At 39.9% G+C, this 14,663-nt stretch overlaps 2 protein-coding genes across 3 annotated transcripts in view; one reads left to right on the top strand and one right to left on the bottom strand.

Moving 5' to 3' along the window:
* The window catches only part of mcm3ap (minichromosome maintenance complex component 3 associated protein), a 22,569-nt gene extending 18,455 nt beyond the window's left edge, over positions 1–4,114 (bottom strand). The window contains exons 1-2 of the mRNA XM_077548695.1: positions 3,946–4,114; positions 2,262–3,804 (exon numbers count right to left, since the gene is read on the bottom strand). Coding sequence (XP_077404821.1) covers positions 2,262–3,735 — 1,474 coding nt within the window. The 5' untranslated portion in view covers positions 3,736–3,804; positions 3,946–4,114. The remainder of the gene's footprint in view (positions 1–2,261; positions 3,805–3,945) is intronic.
* On the top strand, positions 4,084–13,612 carry clk2a (CDC-like kinase 2a). Of its 2 annotated transcripts, XM_077548702.1 has the most exons (13): positions 4,084–4,470; positions 5,286–5,491; positions 5,784–6,075; positions 7,607–7,697; positions 8,391–8,457; positions 8,611–8,727; positions 9,523–9,689; positions 9,787–9,881; positions 9,955–10,084; positions 10,250–10,332; positions 11,403–11,482; positions 11,554–11,644; positions 12,549–13,612. In XM_077548702.1, exons 2-13 carry the CDS (start codon positions 5,286–5,288, stop codon positions 12,735–12,737), a joined length of 1,608 nt encoding a protein of 535 aa, XP_077404828.1. In that variant the 5' UTR covers positions 4,084–4,470; the 3' UTR covers positions 12,738–13,612. The 2 variants fall into 2 exon arrangements, with proteins under 2 accessions (XP_077404828.1, XP_077404829.1); XM_077548703.1 differs by lacking the exons at positions 4,084–4,470; positions 5,286–5,491; positions 7,607–7,697 and having other exon boundaries at positions 5,942–6,075.
* Positions 13,613–14,663: the final 1,051 nt, after the last annotated feature.

Consider the following 14,663-nt stretch of genomic DNA (forward strand, 5'->3'; position numbering starts at 1 on the left):
AAAATTTGTTTTCATTCACACTTTCAACTTAAATCCAGTATGCGAGAAGCAAACAAAGAATTAAGGATAATTTGTTTTAGCAATAGACCGATCATCGGGCCAATTATTGGCACCCATATTCAGCATTTTGACAAATATCAGATCTGCCTTTTTGAAGAATCTTACAGCCGATATTAAATCAATTTAAAACTTAACTTCAGTTAAAGGTGAAGTCAACCAACAATAATATGAAATATGTGACCTCACTAGTCTAAACATGACATTCTGATTAATGGCACATTTGTTAAGTATGAGCTATGCAGAAAAATCCATCCGTTTTTATCCATCTCACGGGGTGGCTATTTTGCCACTTGCTGTCGACTGAAGATGACATCACAGTTGCGCAAGACTCAAGCAACAACCAATCACAGCTCAGCTTCAGAAAACAGGTGAGCTGTGATTGGTCGTTGTCTGAGACGAGTCACTGTGATGTAATTTTCACTGGACAGTGAGTGGCAAAATGGCCGCCTTCTGATATTGATAAAACTTGCTGAATTTTGCTGGTTAATTCATATTCCACTAATGCAATATTAACTAAATTGCTCCTGAAATGTTTTAAGTGTCCCAAAGACGTATTTATACGTTTTTAAAATGTTTATTTTTATGCTAGAGCATACAGAAGCCTTTGATGCAGCCTCTCAACTGCAAAGAACGGTTGAAGAAATGGTAGTTATTACACAAACTGCCAGCAGGTGACAGCATAGCATAGGAAATGACCCAGAAGCATGTTGCAAAAACCCTCAATTACTCAGAATTATAAATAGATTTGTGAATAATGATGAAATTTAGCTACAGTATATTCTAATTGCTGCAAAACGGAAACAAATCGAAATATACGTGTTTTTCCTGATGAAAGAAGAAACTCTAATCTTTCTTTTGGTAGGTTTCATGTTTTTATAGACATAGAACAGAATATTCTGTGGGCCTTGCAAAATCAGTCAGCATCCAGTAAAACAGCCTGGAGCGAAGGGGGTTGTTTTAGTGAAAATGGCTGGGAGTGAATGAGTTAACCTGAATATCGTATTTAGACATGTGGGGCTGCATAGAACATATTATTGTCAAGATATTTTTGGGGGGTTCACTTCCCCTTTATTTATTTACATTTTCAGTTAACTTTATAAGAGATGCTGCTCACCCTGGGACTCTCTTCTGTTCTTGTTTAAAGCTAGATCAGTAAAAATGTTACGTTTCAAATATTTAGAAATTTTGGAAAACGTCATTTACTTGTTTGAGTGTTTATTTTACTTTTTAATTCGTGCAAATGACCCTGGGTGGTCGCTGTACCCCTTGTTAGAATTTTAAAACAAAGACAAATATTGAACAGGACTGGGGGGTGGGGGTGGATCAACTAATATTTTTCAAATCTTAAAAGTTGGTCAAAAAAACATGCTTAAAAAAAAGTTTTTTTTTTTTTAAAGTTTTAATGCCAATATTTTCCCTTTCAGTGAAAATGAATATCGGCTCCAAATATCAGTTATCTGCCTCCTTGACTATTAATAATTGTTATCGGCTCAACATATTGGTCTAGCAGCTAGATATCTAATTTGTTTATGTCCATCCATTTTTTCAATATACTTTTGTTCATAGTTCACAGTAGTTATGAGCTCATTATAATTATCACTACTATAGAAAATATTGGTATAATCTGCAAAAAGAATGAATTTTAGTGCTTGCTTGGCATATGTTAAATATGTCATTGATAAACATTTTAGCCCCAGCAAGGACCCCTGGGGGACACCACAACAAATATTAAGTTGTTTTTTTTAAAATATATATCCATACTGCCCCATTTTGACATTGCACTCTATCATTAAGATTACTTTTTTTAACCACTGTCAACAACCACCCAAATTCCATATTTTTCAATTTTATTGACCAGGAATGAATGATTGTGTCGAAAAACCTTTTTTAAGATCACCAAAACAAAACACCTAGCAAGGTATGGAATGTAATAACTTCAGCTTTTCTTTTAGTTTAAGAACATGTAATAATTAACTGTGAAAATAATTGTAAAAAATAGATAGATAAATAAATTTTTAAAAAATCAACAAACACTTCCATATTTCCTCCAATGCAAACCATACTAACAAACAATTAATTGATAAACTCACGTTACATTCCTGTTAAAGTAGTCAAACTCACACGATCAAAAGATGCCAATTTTAGTTCATTTATCCAGGCACCCATTTTCTGTGGCCTATTTGAGAAGTGTGAGATCTCACCTGATTGCTGAGCTTTTTCCAGTCCTTTGGGGCTCAGGGTTTGTACGGCAGATGTGGTCGCACTCGGGTGTTCGTGCAGTACTTGGGGGTGTTCGCTCGTCAACTCCTCTCGCTGTGGTTTCACTTGCAAAGGTTCCTTTGGTTCTTGCCTAACTGGAGTTGCAGCTTTTCGCAGTCCAGTTAGTGCTCTGCTGAACAGCCCTGCAGGGGGACGAGTCCTCATCAGAGGCCTTTTTGGGCTCTGGGACACTGTTTCTGTTATTTCGTCCTCCTCTGCAATAGCTTCTGGCACAGCATTAGACACAGTTGCTGCAGGCTCTTCTTTACGTTTCAAACCTTTTCTAAATTGTGCAAATACATTTGTGTCACCTTCCTGGGTCATTTTATTGTCCAAAGTCGATTTATTGTTGCTGAAAGCTGAGGGTTGAACGATACCAGTTCCTCCGAAAAGTTGTGACGTCTGGGGTTGGAGGGTTTTAGTTGAAAAGCTAAAAGTGGATGGTGTTTTAGGTTGGGTGATGGGTATATTGATGTTGGAACTAGTGGGTGCAGCAGGCTGGGAAAAGGTGAACTGCAGAGCGCTGTTATTGACGGTTGTTAATGGGTTGTTTTGGACTGGAAGGGATGGAGCAGCAGCAGGTTGAGAGAAACTGAAGCCCAGAGACACAGACTTTGTCCCAGAGAAGCCAGTGATGGTGCTGCTACTACCAGCCGTGTTGGAACTTGTCTTTTCTGTGGTGCTGCCAAAAGGTAAGCTGGAAAGTGGCATGGTTTGAGGGTGAGTGGGTTCAGGACTGCCACTATAGATGGGTTTGAAAAGAACTTCATTGGCTGGCTTGAAACAGAATCCAGATCCAAATCCTCTGCTCTGGGTCGGAGTAGCACCAAACACAATACTGGCTGCAGTAGTAGTTGGTGGTTGACCAAATACAGACTGTCCAAAACCTATCTGCTTAGGTGGCGCTAATGAAGCTGTAGAGGCAGAGACTGGTTGGATGTTTCCAAATCCTGTAGCCTGCTGTCCAAAGCTTGGGAGCTTTTGTCCAAAACCTGGAGACTGTTGTCCAAAACTTGTGTCCTGACCAAATGCGGACTGCTGTCCAAATGCAGGTGTCGGTCCAAAAGCTGAACTCTGGCTTGGTCCGGTAACAGATCCAAAAGCTGGTCCAGTACTGCTTCCAAAAGAAGAGTTGCTTGCTCCCAAAGTAGGCTGGCTAAAAGCTGGAGTGAGGTTTTGGAGCGATGAGCTTTGTAATGATTGCTGCCCAAATGAAGGGCTCTGTCCAAACATGGTAGTCCCGGAAAGTTTTGAGGCCGATGGTAGACCAAAAGCTGGCGCTTGAAAAATGTTGACATTCTGAGGCAGATTGCTGGGGGCTTGCTGTCCAAATGACTGGAACAAATTAGTGTTAGTGTTGCTCGTCGCTTGGAAACCTCCACCTTGTGGGCTTCCAAATGGGTTAGATGGATTCATGTCACGATCAGTAGTAGCCCAAATGTTCTAAAACTCCAGCCGTCTGAACGGCAAGATCCCGCTTCGCTCCTGCCAAAGCCGACCAGAAAAAAAAAGTTACGAATTCAGCTCACATGTGTCACCGATACATACACTCAAGTAACATCGTAAATACCGGACGGATCATACACATGCAAATGTAGAATGATATGTAAAATAAAAACTACTCACAATGCTCCATTAATGTTTTAAATGTAATTTCCAAAATGGAGAAGAGGCTCCGCCACAAGTCTTTCGAACGTACAAAAACAAGTAGCACATCCGGTTCCGGTCCGAAGAAGCATTAAAAGCTTCTTGGAAGTCGGAAATTACCGAATTGCAGTCGGCTTTGTGGAAAGGAATTGTTCATGCTGACGAAAACCAAATCGTCCTGGCAGATTAAATACAATTTATTTTAATTGACGTTTTACGATGGGCGTCACCATTGCGTTACGTCATGTTTCAACGTCTCGGTGAAGCGACATTCCTCTTCTGCGAGTCGAATCCTGTTTTAGTATGTCGGCCTTCCAGATTTCCCAGTTTCACGGAAGGTAGCATTTGTTCCACTAGTCGCAGCTAGAACTAGCTTGTGCACACTGAACATATTTGTTAGCAACGGAGCTTGGGATACCGAGCCAGTAAGAATATAAATGTGACAAGAACGCCAGCACCACGGACTTCTTGTGGGACAAGCGTACAGGGCTCGCTGCTAAAACGGTAGGGGTTGAACTCGAAGTGAAATGTGCGGTTAAATAACCACATCCAGTCCAAGTGGTTAGCACGAATGCTAACTGCTTAAGTATAGCTGCTAAGATGGCGGTCAAATTATTTACATCAGCAAATGCTGCTGTCTGATTTCGCATTAATACCTCCACTGCTTTACATATTCCTGCACCTTAGCGAAAATGTCTTTAATGTGACAGTCTAGTCTGTTTAATCAAATAAACGTATACATTGTTTGCAATGTTTCTAACTGGAGTATCATAATGTCGTCGCATGATCAACAGTGTACACGCCAAATTTTTGTTCCAACTCCTAATATTGAGCAGAGACGTATGTTTTGTTCTGTTTGTGTGGGTCGACTCGTTCGTGGGTGATCGTGAGAACATGCATTTTATTTAGGCTATTTATATGCTTTCTACAACGTGCATGGTGTCATTTAATGTTCATCCATTTTTAGTCTTGCTAAAAATGTTGCCTCTACGTTGCAACTCAGACAAACTAAAGATACAAAGACAGGGGCCTCCAAGTACGGTCTTAGAGAGCACCAATCCAGCCTGTTTTCCATGTTTTGCCTGATCAACTCATCAGTAAGCTCTGCAGAAGCCTGCTAAGGATTCTCATCAATTGATTCAGGTGTGTTGGAGGAGGGAGACATGGGGAAAACAGACTGCACAGGGGCCCTCAAGGACCGGACTTGGAGACCCCTGTACTAAAACCAATGATTATGTTTGCTTTTTTTCTCCCGGGAATTAGAAGGCGCAATGAGCCGTTCGCCCACCATCATTTTTGTCATTCTAAAAACCTTTCAGATGCCTCACACCAGACGGTACACGTCCTCTGAGAGAGACAGTCGCAGCAGCTACAATAATCGTTACAGAGAGAAAGAAAAGGATAGATGGCGCCGTCACCGACACAGAAGATCGCCGACATTCTCTTCTGGCAGTGACAAAGACAGGGACCGGGACCGAAGGGGACGTGGACAGAGACATGATGCAAGTTATGCACGCTCAAGGAGGTATGTTTTTGTTTCACCTTTTTAGGTTTTATATGGATAATAACGCTGTATTCAAGACTACTAGCAAGTTTGAAGTGACCTACTTGGAGCTTACAATATAAGAATATTCCAGTCAGACGATCGCAATAAATAATTATTTGCTTTATTTGTGAAGAGGAAAAAGCAGCAGTCTGGAGTTTAAAAAAACAGCAACTAATTTTTGGACCCTTTTTTCATATATAGTGATCCCACTTGCATAATTGTGTCCCAGTTGTCACCAACCTTCAAAAAGTATTTCTGTGCCCTGATCCAGTCGGAGCTATGACAATCGCTCAGCAGATCACCGCCCGTTTGACAGAAGATACTGCGAGGGATACAGACGATTGGATCCGAGCCGAGATCAAGATCGCGACCATGACAGAGAAAGGGAGCCGCACGCGGCAGCTGAAAGTTACTATCCACGCGACTTCTCGCCAAGCATGTTCGACTACCGCCGGGGCAGAGAAAAGGAACGGGAGCGGGATGATTCGTACCGACAAAAGGGCAGCAGGCGTAAGCACAAACGAAGGCGGCGTAGAACCAGGTCCTATAGCCCATCGTCCTCGGTGAGTACAGCCAGACCTGAGAGGGTCTTTTAACGCTCTCCACCCTGTTTTTTTTTTTCTTGCGCTCTGCTCTCTCTGCCTCTTTTCTTCTCTAACCATTTGTTCTTCACAGCCCCTGGACTTGGTAAGTAGTGCAATCTTTCAGATTTTTTTTTTTTTGCCAAAGCATTTTATTTTGTCTTCTCTTTATATAGGTGTGTCACTTTGGGAGAGCATTTTCATTTCATTGCAAACAGCCTTTACATATTTTTTTTTTTATAACTCATTTGCTCCCCAAAACGTATGAAAATTTCAAATATTGCCTTGGTCCCAAAAACATATTTAATGTATAAATAAATAAATATATCAAATGTTAATTTAACTTTTTTTTTTTTTTATGCCAGAGCGTACAGAAGGATTTGATGCAGCCTCTGACCTGAAAAAGTCGCTTAAAGCAATGGTAGTTGTTACAAAAAACGGCCAGCAGGTGGCCGCAGTGAATAAGAGATCAACCAGGGCCGTGTTCCATCAAGCTCTTTTTGCCAGTGTTTTCAACAGTTTTGTGAATAATGATGAAACTTAGTTATATTCTAATGCTAATTGGTGCAAAACGTAAACGGATACAAATATAAAAAATTCTTGATGAAAGAAGTGACTCTAATCTTTCTTTTGGTAGGTTCCATGTATTTATAGCAATACAACATAATAGTCTGTAAGCTTTGCAAAATCAGTCAAAATCCAGTAAAACAGCCGGGAGCGAAGGGGGTTGCTTCAGTGAAAATGGCTGGGAGTGAATGAGTTAATAATGAGCATGTAAATTTAGTTTTTGGCAAACCTTTTTATTTTATTTTATTTTTTATTTTATTTTTAGATATATCATTTGTGGTATTTCCTCAGCTTTTGTCTTTGGGTCAAGTGCAATGTAGTCTATCATGTGTATCAAGTTGCATTTAATGCCTGTTGGGCAAAAAGTGAAAATGTTCCACCAAAAATGCTTTATTCAGATTCAATGCTGTCTGAACATATTGACATTTAAGATGTATTTTTCTAAAAATGCATCTTTGTATCACCACACGTCTATCCAGCAATGTCGATTTCAAAAGAGCAGATCGTAACTTTCCTGCTCGCTCCCATTTGGTCACCTCCTTACTATTTACCATCTTATGAAAGCTGACAAGTCAAGCTAACAAGCTCTGATTTTAATGTTTTCTTATTTGGTCTTTGCGTTGAATGAATGGATAGATGTGCCAGTTGCTTACTTGTTTTTAAGCAGCTGTGGTTTAAAGGTAGAGTTGGGGGGGGGGAAGCAGAGGACATCATGTGATCTTTGACTTGTTCCCTTGCACTATATCCCTATCGTTATATATTTTCTTCACGTGGTGTCATGCGCGAATCGCCCCATGACCACCAAACCCACCGACAACTACATCAACGCCCTCCTTCGCCCTCCTCGTCTGCCTGTGCCGCCTGACGCCACGGCTGCCCCTGAATACCCCCATGTTCCCCTTGGTTGTGTCGTGTCCTGCTGATGGCGGTTTGGGTGTGAAAACAGCGGAGCAACAGCCGGACGCGGGCACTGAGTGTGAGGGACGACGAGGAAGGGCACCTGATCTGTCGGAGTGGGGACGTCCTGCAAGAGAGATGTACTCACTGCCACTACTCTATCGTAACCCTTCTCCATATGAGTATGAAAGCATAGAGCATTTAAACGGGAGTGCCTGATGATGATGATGCCTTGCTAGAAAGCTCTTTTTTGCTCTAGCTGAATTAGGGTGGATTGCAAGAACGAAGATTCTGTGAGCGACTTTAGCTACGTTCTGCGTTTTTGTTTTGTTTTTTCCCTTTTTTTTTTCTTATTGGAATTAAGCTGTGGAGCATTTTCTTAAAAAAATTGAATCTCACTTGCAATTGTTTCTCTGGCGCATTGCAAAAGCTAGCTAGTTTTTCTTTATTAAAATCTATTAGTTACATTGCGACATTTACAACCAGCTCACATACACATATACACTTACACATTGAATTTTTAAAACATGTTGAGTTTATTTTTCCAATTTAAGAAGGGGGTTGGATGTGCCCACTTTTTGATGGCTGCAAATGGGTCATCAAAGGAAAGGGGCACTTCACAAATCCCTCCTTTTTATCCTTCATGTATCATAGTGTTATTTTTTATCGCTTATTGTATTTGAAGCCTGCCCGATTTGAATAGGCAGCCCTGTGTCAACAGGATAGGTTCTAGGATGCATTCGCCCCCCGCAGATCCATTGGTCTAATTCTCCTGTTCTCTCTTCCCCCGCTGTTGTTCCCTTTTCCCCTCTTCTCTTTGTGCTATGCTGCAGATGAGATTGTCAGCACTTTGGGTGAAGGCACCTTTGGGAGGGTGATGCAGTGCATAGACCATCGCAGGTGAGTGCCACTTAAAACATCACGCTACCAACATACTGCTAATTGTGTGGGTGTTAGAGGCTCATTTCACTTCACATAATTTTCCCAGGGAACATAAGTTATGCAGGTTGTATATTTTTATAATTTGGCTGAATATTTTTTTATTTGTACAAGGGGAGCATCCAATGTTGCTTTGAAAATTATCAAGAATGTGGAGAAGTACAAAGAAGCAGCTCGCCTTGAGATCAACGTGCTTGAAAAGATCAACGAGAAGGATCCCGAAAACAAATTGTAAGTTTTGGCTCAGTGATGTGGTACAGCTTAGCGTAGCAGGGGGGTAAGAAAAGCCTGGCAGGCCACCAGGTTTATAAAACACTGGGGGAAATCCTGCATCCAAACATTGTTAGAAGAAAGCTTGAATCCAATGAATATGATTGGATGTGTGTGTTTTTTTTTTATGTAGCGAGGACAGGGGTCTGCTCTTTAGCCACTCTCCTGTGGCTGTCTAAAATTAAAAAAAATATTTTTTACCTTTTTATTTTTTTGCTAAAATATTCTTTATATGAATTAATGATTTCGATTTTAAAAAAAGAAGAATTAAATGTTCAAAATGTCGGAGTCCAAATTTTTAAAAGAGACAAGAGTTAGATGGAAAAGTTTTTTAAATTACCTAAAATTGTCGAAAAGTGACCATAAAATGTCCAAAAAGGGAGAGGAAAAGCAGAATAATACCATGAAATTGCCGAAAATATCAGATAATTGAATTTTATAAAAAAAATAAAAAAAATAAAAAAAAAAAAAGAGAAGAAAATGTTCAAAAAGTAACCATAAAATGTCCAAAAACTAAAGAAGGCAGAAAATGTACATAAAATGTCTTTGGAATTGCCAAAAAGTCAGAAAATATATATTTTTTTTAATGCAGAATATAAAATGTAAAATGTAATATAAAAAAAGAAGAAATCCAGAAATTTGAAATGGTTCTCTGGACAGGAAAGGTTGCTGACCCCTGAACTAGGATATAAGTATGGTGTTATAACCCTACAGATGTCACCAATTTGAAGTCTTTCCATGCTGTTTATCTTCCAGCCTGTGCGTGCAGATGTACGACTGGTTTGATTACCATGGTCATATGTGCATCTCCTTTGAGTTGCTTGCTCTCAGCACCTTCGATTTCCTCAAAGAAAACAACTACCTGCCCTACTCCATTGGTCAAGTCCGACACATGGCCTACCAAGTCTGTCTAGCTGTGAAATGTAAGTTCAACCGAAAAGAAAAAGGGCAAACGACGAAATTTGCAACATTTATTTTCATTAGGGCCAAATACAACATATGTCTTGTCCTGCTTCACAGTTCTCCATGACAATAAGTTGACTCACACAGACCTGAAGCCTGAAAACATTTTATTTGTCAACTCTGATTTTACCATGTCCTACAATGTGGAGAAGGTAAGACACAGTAGATGAAGCCTTTTTTTTTTGCAAAACATTAAAAACGATTATTTATTTTTTCATATGGCAGAAACGAGAAGAAAGGACGGTTAAGAGCACAGCCGTACGTGTGGTGGACTTTGGCAGCGCCACTTTCGACCACGAGCATCACAGCACTATTGTGTCCACCAGGCATTACCGAGCCCCTGAGGTCATTTTAGGTGAGGGTGACTCACTGATATTCATTCATTTCAGTGTAATTTCATTGCAGTCCAGATATCCATGAGGGACTTTGGGTTGATGATGAGTAAAGGCTTTTGTCTCAGCTGTTAAATATGTGTACACTTGGTCACGTGTTTGTATGTACTCTGTATTTTGTTGGTTAGAAATGGGCTGGAGCCATCCTTGTGACGTGTGGAGCATTGGCTGTATCCTGTTTGAGTACTACCTGGGCTTCACCTTGTTTCAGGTACTCTACTACAACATGTCTCTTAGCAATACATTATGAAGAGCACATTAGGTGTTATTCAGCATAATATAAAAGGTAGCTTTATAACCAAATACTTGCGAGTTTGTTTGGCAACAACATTCTTCATAAAAAAAAAAAAATATACGTATATATCACTAGTTAAATCTAGCCTGTGTCACTTTCAAGAAATTATTTACTCACCATGGATTGATGCCGCACATGCACAAATTGAGGGCCTGGTAGGTGAGTCTTTAAACACCAAAACTGTTAATTCTCTAGACACTTACTGGGCTTAAGTTTCACAAGATTCACTCCCCTCCAATATTATTTGGGGGGGAATCCTTCATTATTGCCTTGGACAGAAATTAAATAAATATCAAAATATTAGTGAGAGGCAATATCAGCAGTTCGGCTTTTATTTGTTGGTATTTATAAAGTTCCTTGTGAAAGTATTGGTCTCTTAAACTTTCTGACCTTTTGCCACATTTCAGGCTTCAAAACATGAAGATTTATTTATTCATTTTGTGAAGAATCACCACCAAGTGGGACACAATTGTGAAGTGGAATTAAATTTATATAATGTAGTTTTTTTTTTAAACAAATAACTGAAAAGTAGGGTGTGTGAAATTATTCACTCCCTTTTCTCTAAGTGCAGATATAGAGACATAGCGCTGCTGCAAATAGGGATAATTTGTATGTATTTATAAAGATTTATAATTCCCTATAGATGCCTCAAGATGGTGGCAAAGCGGTACTATAGAAGCTCCTTTGAATGGCAACAAAGTTATACACTATAACTCCTAACACACTTCTGCATAGTTCCTGAGTACCAAGGCAGCGCCAAAGCAATACTTTTATTTTAGACAAGGGTTTGGCTTGAACACAAAACAGTCAATAGGTGAATTTTTCAGTGAATAACAGAAAAAAAATTGTGACTAAAAAGTTGTGGGAACACTATATAGCTAAACTTTAGGACACCGACTACAAGAGTGAGAGCAGTAAGTTGCTGTCGGGCATCCAGCACATGAATATTTGAGTTCATTTGAATCTGTTTTTTTTTTTTTTATTAGACTCATGACAACAGGGAGCATTTGGCCATGATGGAGAGAATCCTTGGACCCGTGCCATCCAGAATGATCCGCAAGACGAGGTGAGAATAACGTGACACGTCAGTCCGAGTGCTTGTCATTCACATTTTACAATGCGGACCACCTTTTACAGGAAACAGAAGTATTTCTATCGAGGCCGTCTCGACTGGGACGAGAGCTCCTCAGCGGGGAAATACGTACGAGAAAACTGCAAACCTCTGAGGGTGAGAACAGTGGCTGGCAAGAGGGGGGAAAGAATGCATAGACGCTAAAGTACGATGTCGTATTAGGGTCACGTATAAATATATTTGTCTTTAAGGGCGGGGACAATATTGCGAGAACCCCCCCGCCACTTTATAGTCGCAAATATGCGACTTCATAAAGTGGCAAATTTGCGAGAAATAAAATGTACATTTGCCACTTCATAAGGTGATAAATTTGCAACTTAGTAAAGTGGTGAATTGCGATATAAAAAAAACAACTTCTGAAGTTGCAACTTTATAACGTAGCAAATTTGCGACTTTATAAAGTGGTGAATTTGCGATTTAGTAAAGTGACGAATTGCGATAAAAAAATAAGTAATTTGTAACAAAAAAACGTGTAAATTTGCGACTATAAAGTGACACATTTGTGACTTTTTAAAGTGGCAAATTTGCGACTTAACTCATTCACTTCCAGCCATTTTCATTGGAGCAATCCCCTTCAATACCAGCCATTTTACTGGATTTTGACTGATCTTGCAAGGCCCACACAATATTATTCTATCCATTTCCGTTCTTTAGTTATCAGCGTTAGAATATAGCCCAGTTTTGTCAAAATTCCAATTCCTGAGAAAAAAAACGTAGAAAAAGAGCTTTTTGTAGAACAAACATTTCAAGCACAAATCAACTTTAACACTACAATTTTTTCTTCTGTGACAGCTCAAATATCTAAATAATGTTTTAGTGCAATAAAACAACGTTCCAAAAAGTGCTTTTGATTACAAAATAAAAGTTTATTGCTCATAAAAATAAACAATTGGCTGGTCTGACTGCAGCTCTGCCGTAGCATCTCGTCATCCAGGGATCGACGTGACCGGCAAAACGAGCCGTTAACCCCGCAGATCATCGTTTGTTTGTCTTCTTCCAGCGCTATTTGCTGTCAGAAGCGGAAGAGCACCACCAGTTGTTTGACCTCATCGAAAGCATGTTAGAGTACGAGCCGTCCAAGAGGCTGCTTCTTGCCGACTCCCTCAAGCACCCGTTCTTTGACTTTGGGGGGAGTGGCGAGGCAGCAGGCAGTAAGAGCTGGGAAGCCAACCGGGACATCAGCCGGTGATCCCAAAGTCTGGCCCAGCAGTATTTTGTACACGGAGCAGGTGAACTCCTCATGAAAGCACCGACACCTTTCCTGCTACTTCAGTTTCCACCTCTGCAGCAAAAGCGAGGTGTGTCCAGATCTCCATAAGAGGACAACTGTGACAAACGGACTCTATGCAGCTCACGTCTTCCTCCTGACATCAACCTCCTTCCATGTTTTTTTTTATGACTTTCTTGATGAAATTGGCGCCTTTATGACTTGGAGAAGAAATGTCTTCCTCTTGTGGAGGGTAATAAGACGAGAGGGGGGAAAAAATTCTTCCCGTTATGAAATTTCCCCAATGATGCAAGTGTTTGAGCACTTGTACCAAATTGGTATTTTCCTTGTATGTTTTAAGCATAAATAGATCATCTTGGCCATGAAAAGTCCTTTATTGTTCACCAATAAGACACACTCCACTCTCGCTATCATCTTATTGGTTGTTAGCTCCATCACACACGAGGGGAAGTTTAGGACTTCCTATTTTGTTTGTACATGTATGCATTGTTTTCTACGTGAATATGCGTGACACATTTATATAAATGTCCTACGCTGCGGAGTTGCATCATACGTTTGGAAACGAAAAGTATAAATTGCCTTTTCCCCAGGTGTGACATTATCACACCTGTGGTATTCCCCACTGAAGCTAAGCACACGTCCCTGGGATGGCCAGATGTGCTGCACATGTTTGATATTTATTTTTTTGTGTTTTTGGGGGTGGGATTAAAATAGGTCCTTGTTCTCACCTCCCGTATATACATATGTTTTTTTTTGTATGACATTAAAGCTTATGAAAGTGTATATATGTATGATGCTGTAGAATTAAAGTGAAAGTCCTCCTTTCCAAAGGTAAACTGCTGTTGGGAATTTGTGTGAGGACTTGTTCGTGCTGTATGTTCACAAAACACACGGGAGGCTTCGTTATGTCTCTTACTTGCTTTTATTCTAGCCAATTGAACAAACACACTTCTCAGCATGAACATTACACTCTCCATTTCCAATCTGGTGCACAGGCGCCACTTAAGGGCACTTGTGCCATTACACTGACCATCAGTACAGTTGGTATCCTATTTTGTGAGTAAATGTAAGTCTAGATTCCCACAAGCATTACTTTAAAATAACAAATACACGCAATTTAGTATTATTTTTAAACTACATGGTTAATGTTTGCTGCCTTTTTATATCAGAGGACGTTTGGGACTCATGTTAAACATCAGAACCTGGCTGGAAGGCTGATGCAGAATCCTCCACAGCAACAGTCTGACTCGGAAAAAAGTACTTAACTTTCAGTTGTACATGATTAAAAAATATGATGAACGGATGTAATTCTGAAGTGAGAAAGTTGAGACATACGAATTTTGGAAATTAAGATTTGTTGCTAAGACGCAAAGGAGGTTGACGGGTGTTTTAAATAGCCATCTAATCGCAGCTGTCTTGAAAGCTACAGGTAGCTAAAATTAGCTTTAATTCAACCTTTTTCTTTATGATTTCTGTGTTTCTTGTTAAAACATTTCCTGCCCACTGCACTGATCTGACTTTTGAAGCCGCGAGGCCGCCATATTGCTTTTCCCAAGAAACGTTTCTCGGCATTATTTATGTTTTAAATTTGTTTAACATAAACGAGAACTTCAGACATTTTACAATTTGTCTTAAATACGTGTATAAATTATATGCTTAATGATGTTTACCAGAGGATTGTTTTTAAAATTAAAGAATTATAATTAATTATATTATAACTGTAATTCAACAAAAGATGCCTCTGCCAAATCTAATATTGGGCTCTAGGGAACTAAGCGATAAAAGAGGGGGTCTTCAAAGCAGCGCATACCGTCCACAGCACACCCCGTCACAAACCTCCCAATCCCGCCCCTCTACGAGCGGTATATGCTCGCGAGATGGGAGGAG

This window comes from Vanacampus margaritifer, chromosome 17, assembly GCF_051991255.1.
Source record: "Vanacampus margaritifer isolate UIUO_Vmar chromosome 17, RoL_Vmar_1.0, whole genome shotgun sequence".
Taxonomy (NCBI): domain Eukaryota; kingdom Metazoa; phylum Chordata; class Actinopteri; order Syngnathiformes; family Syngnathidae; genus Vanacampus; species Vanacampus margaritifer.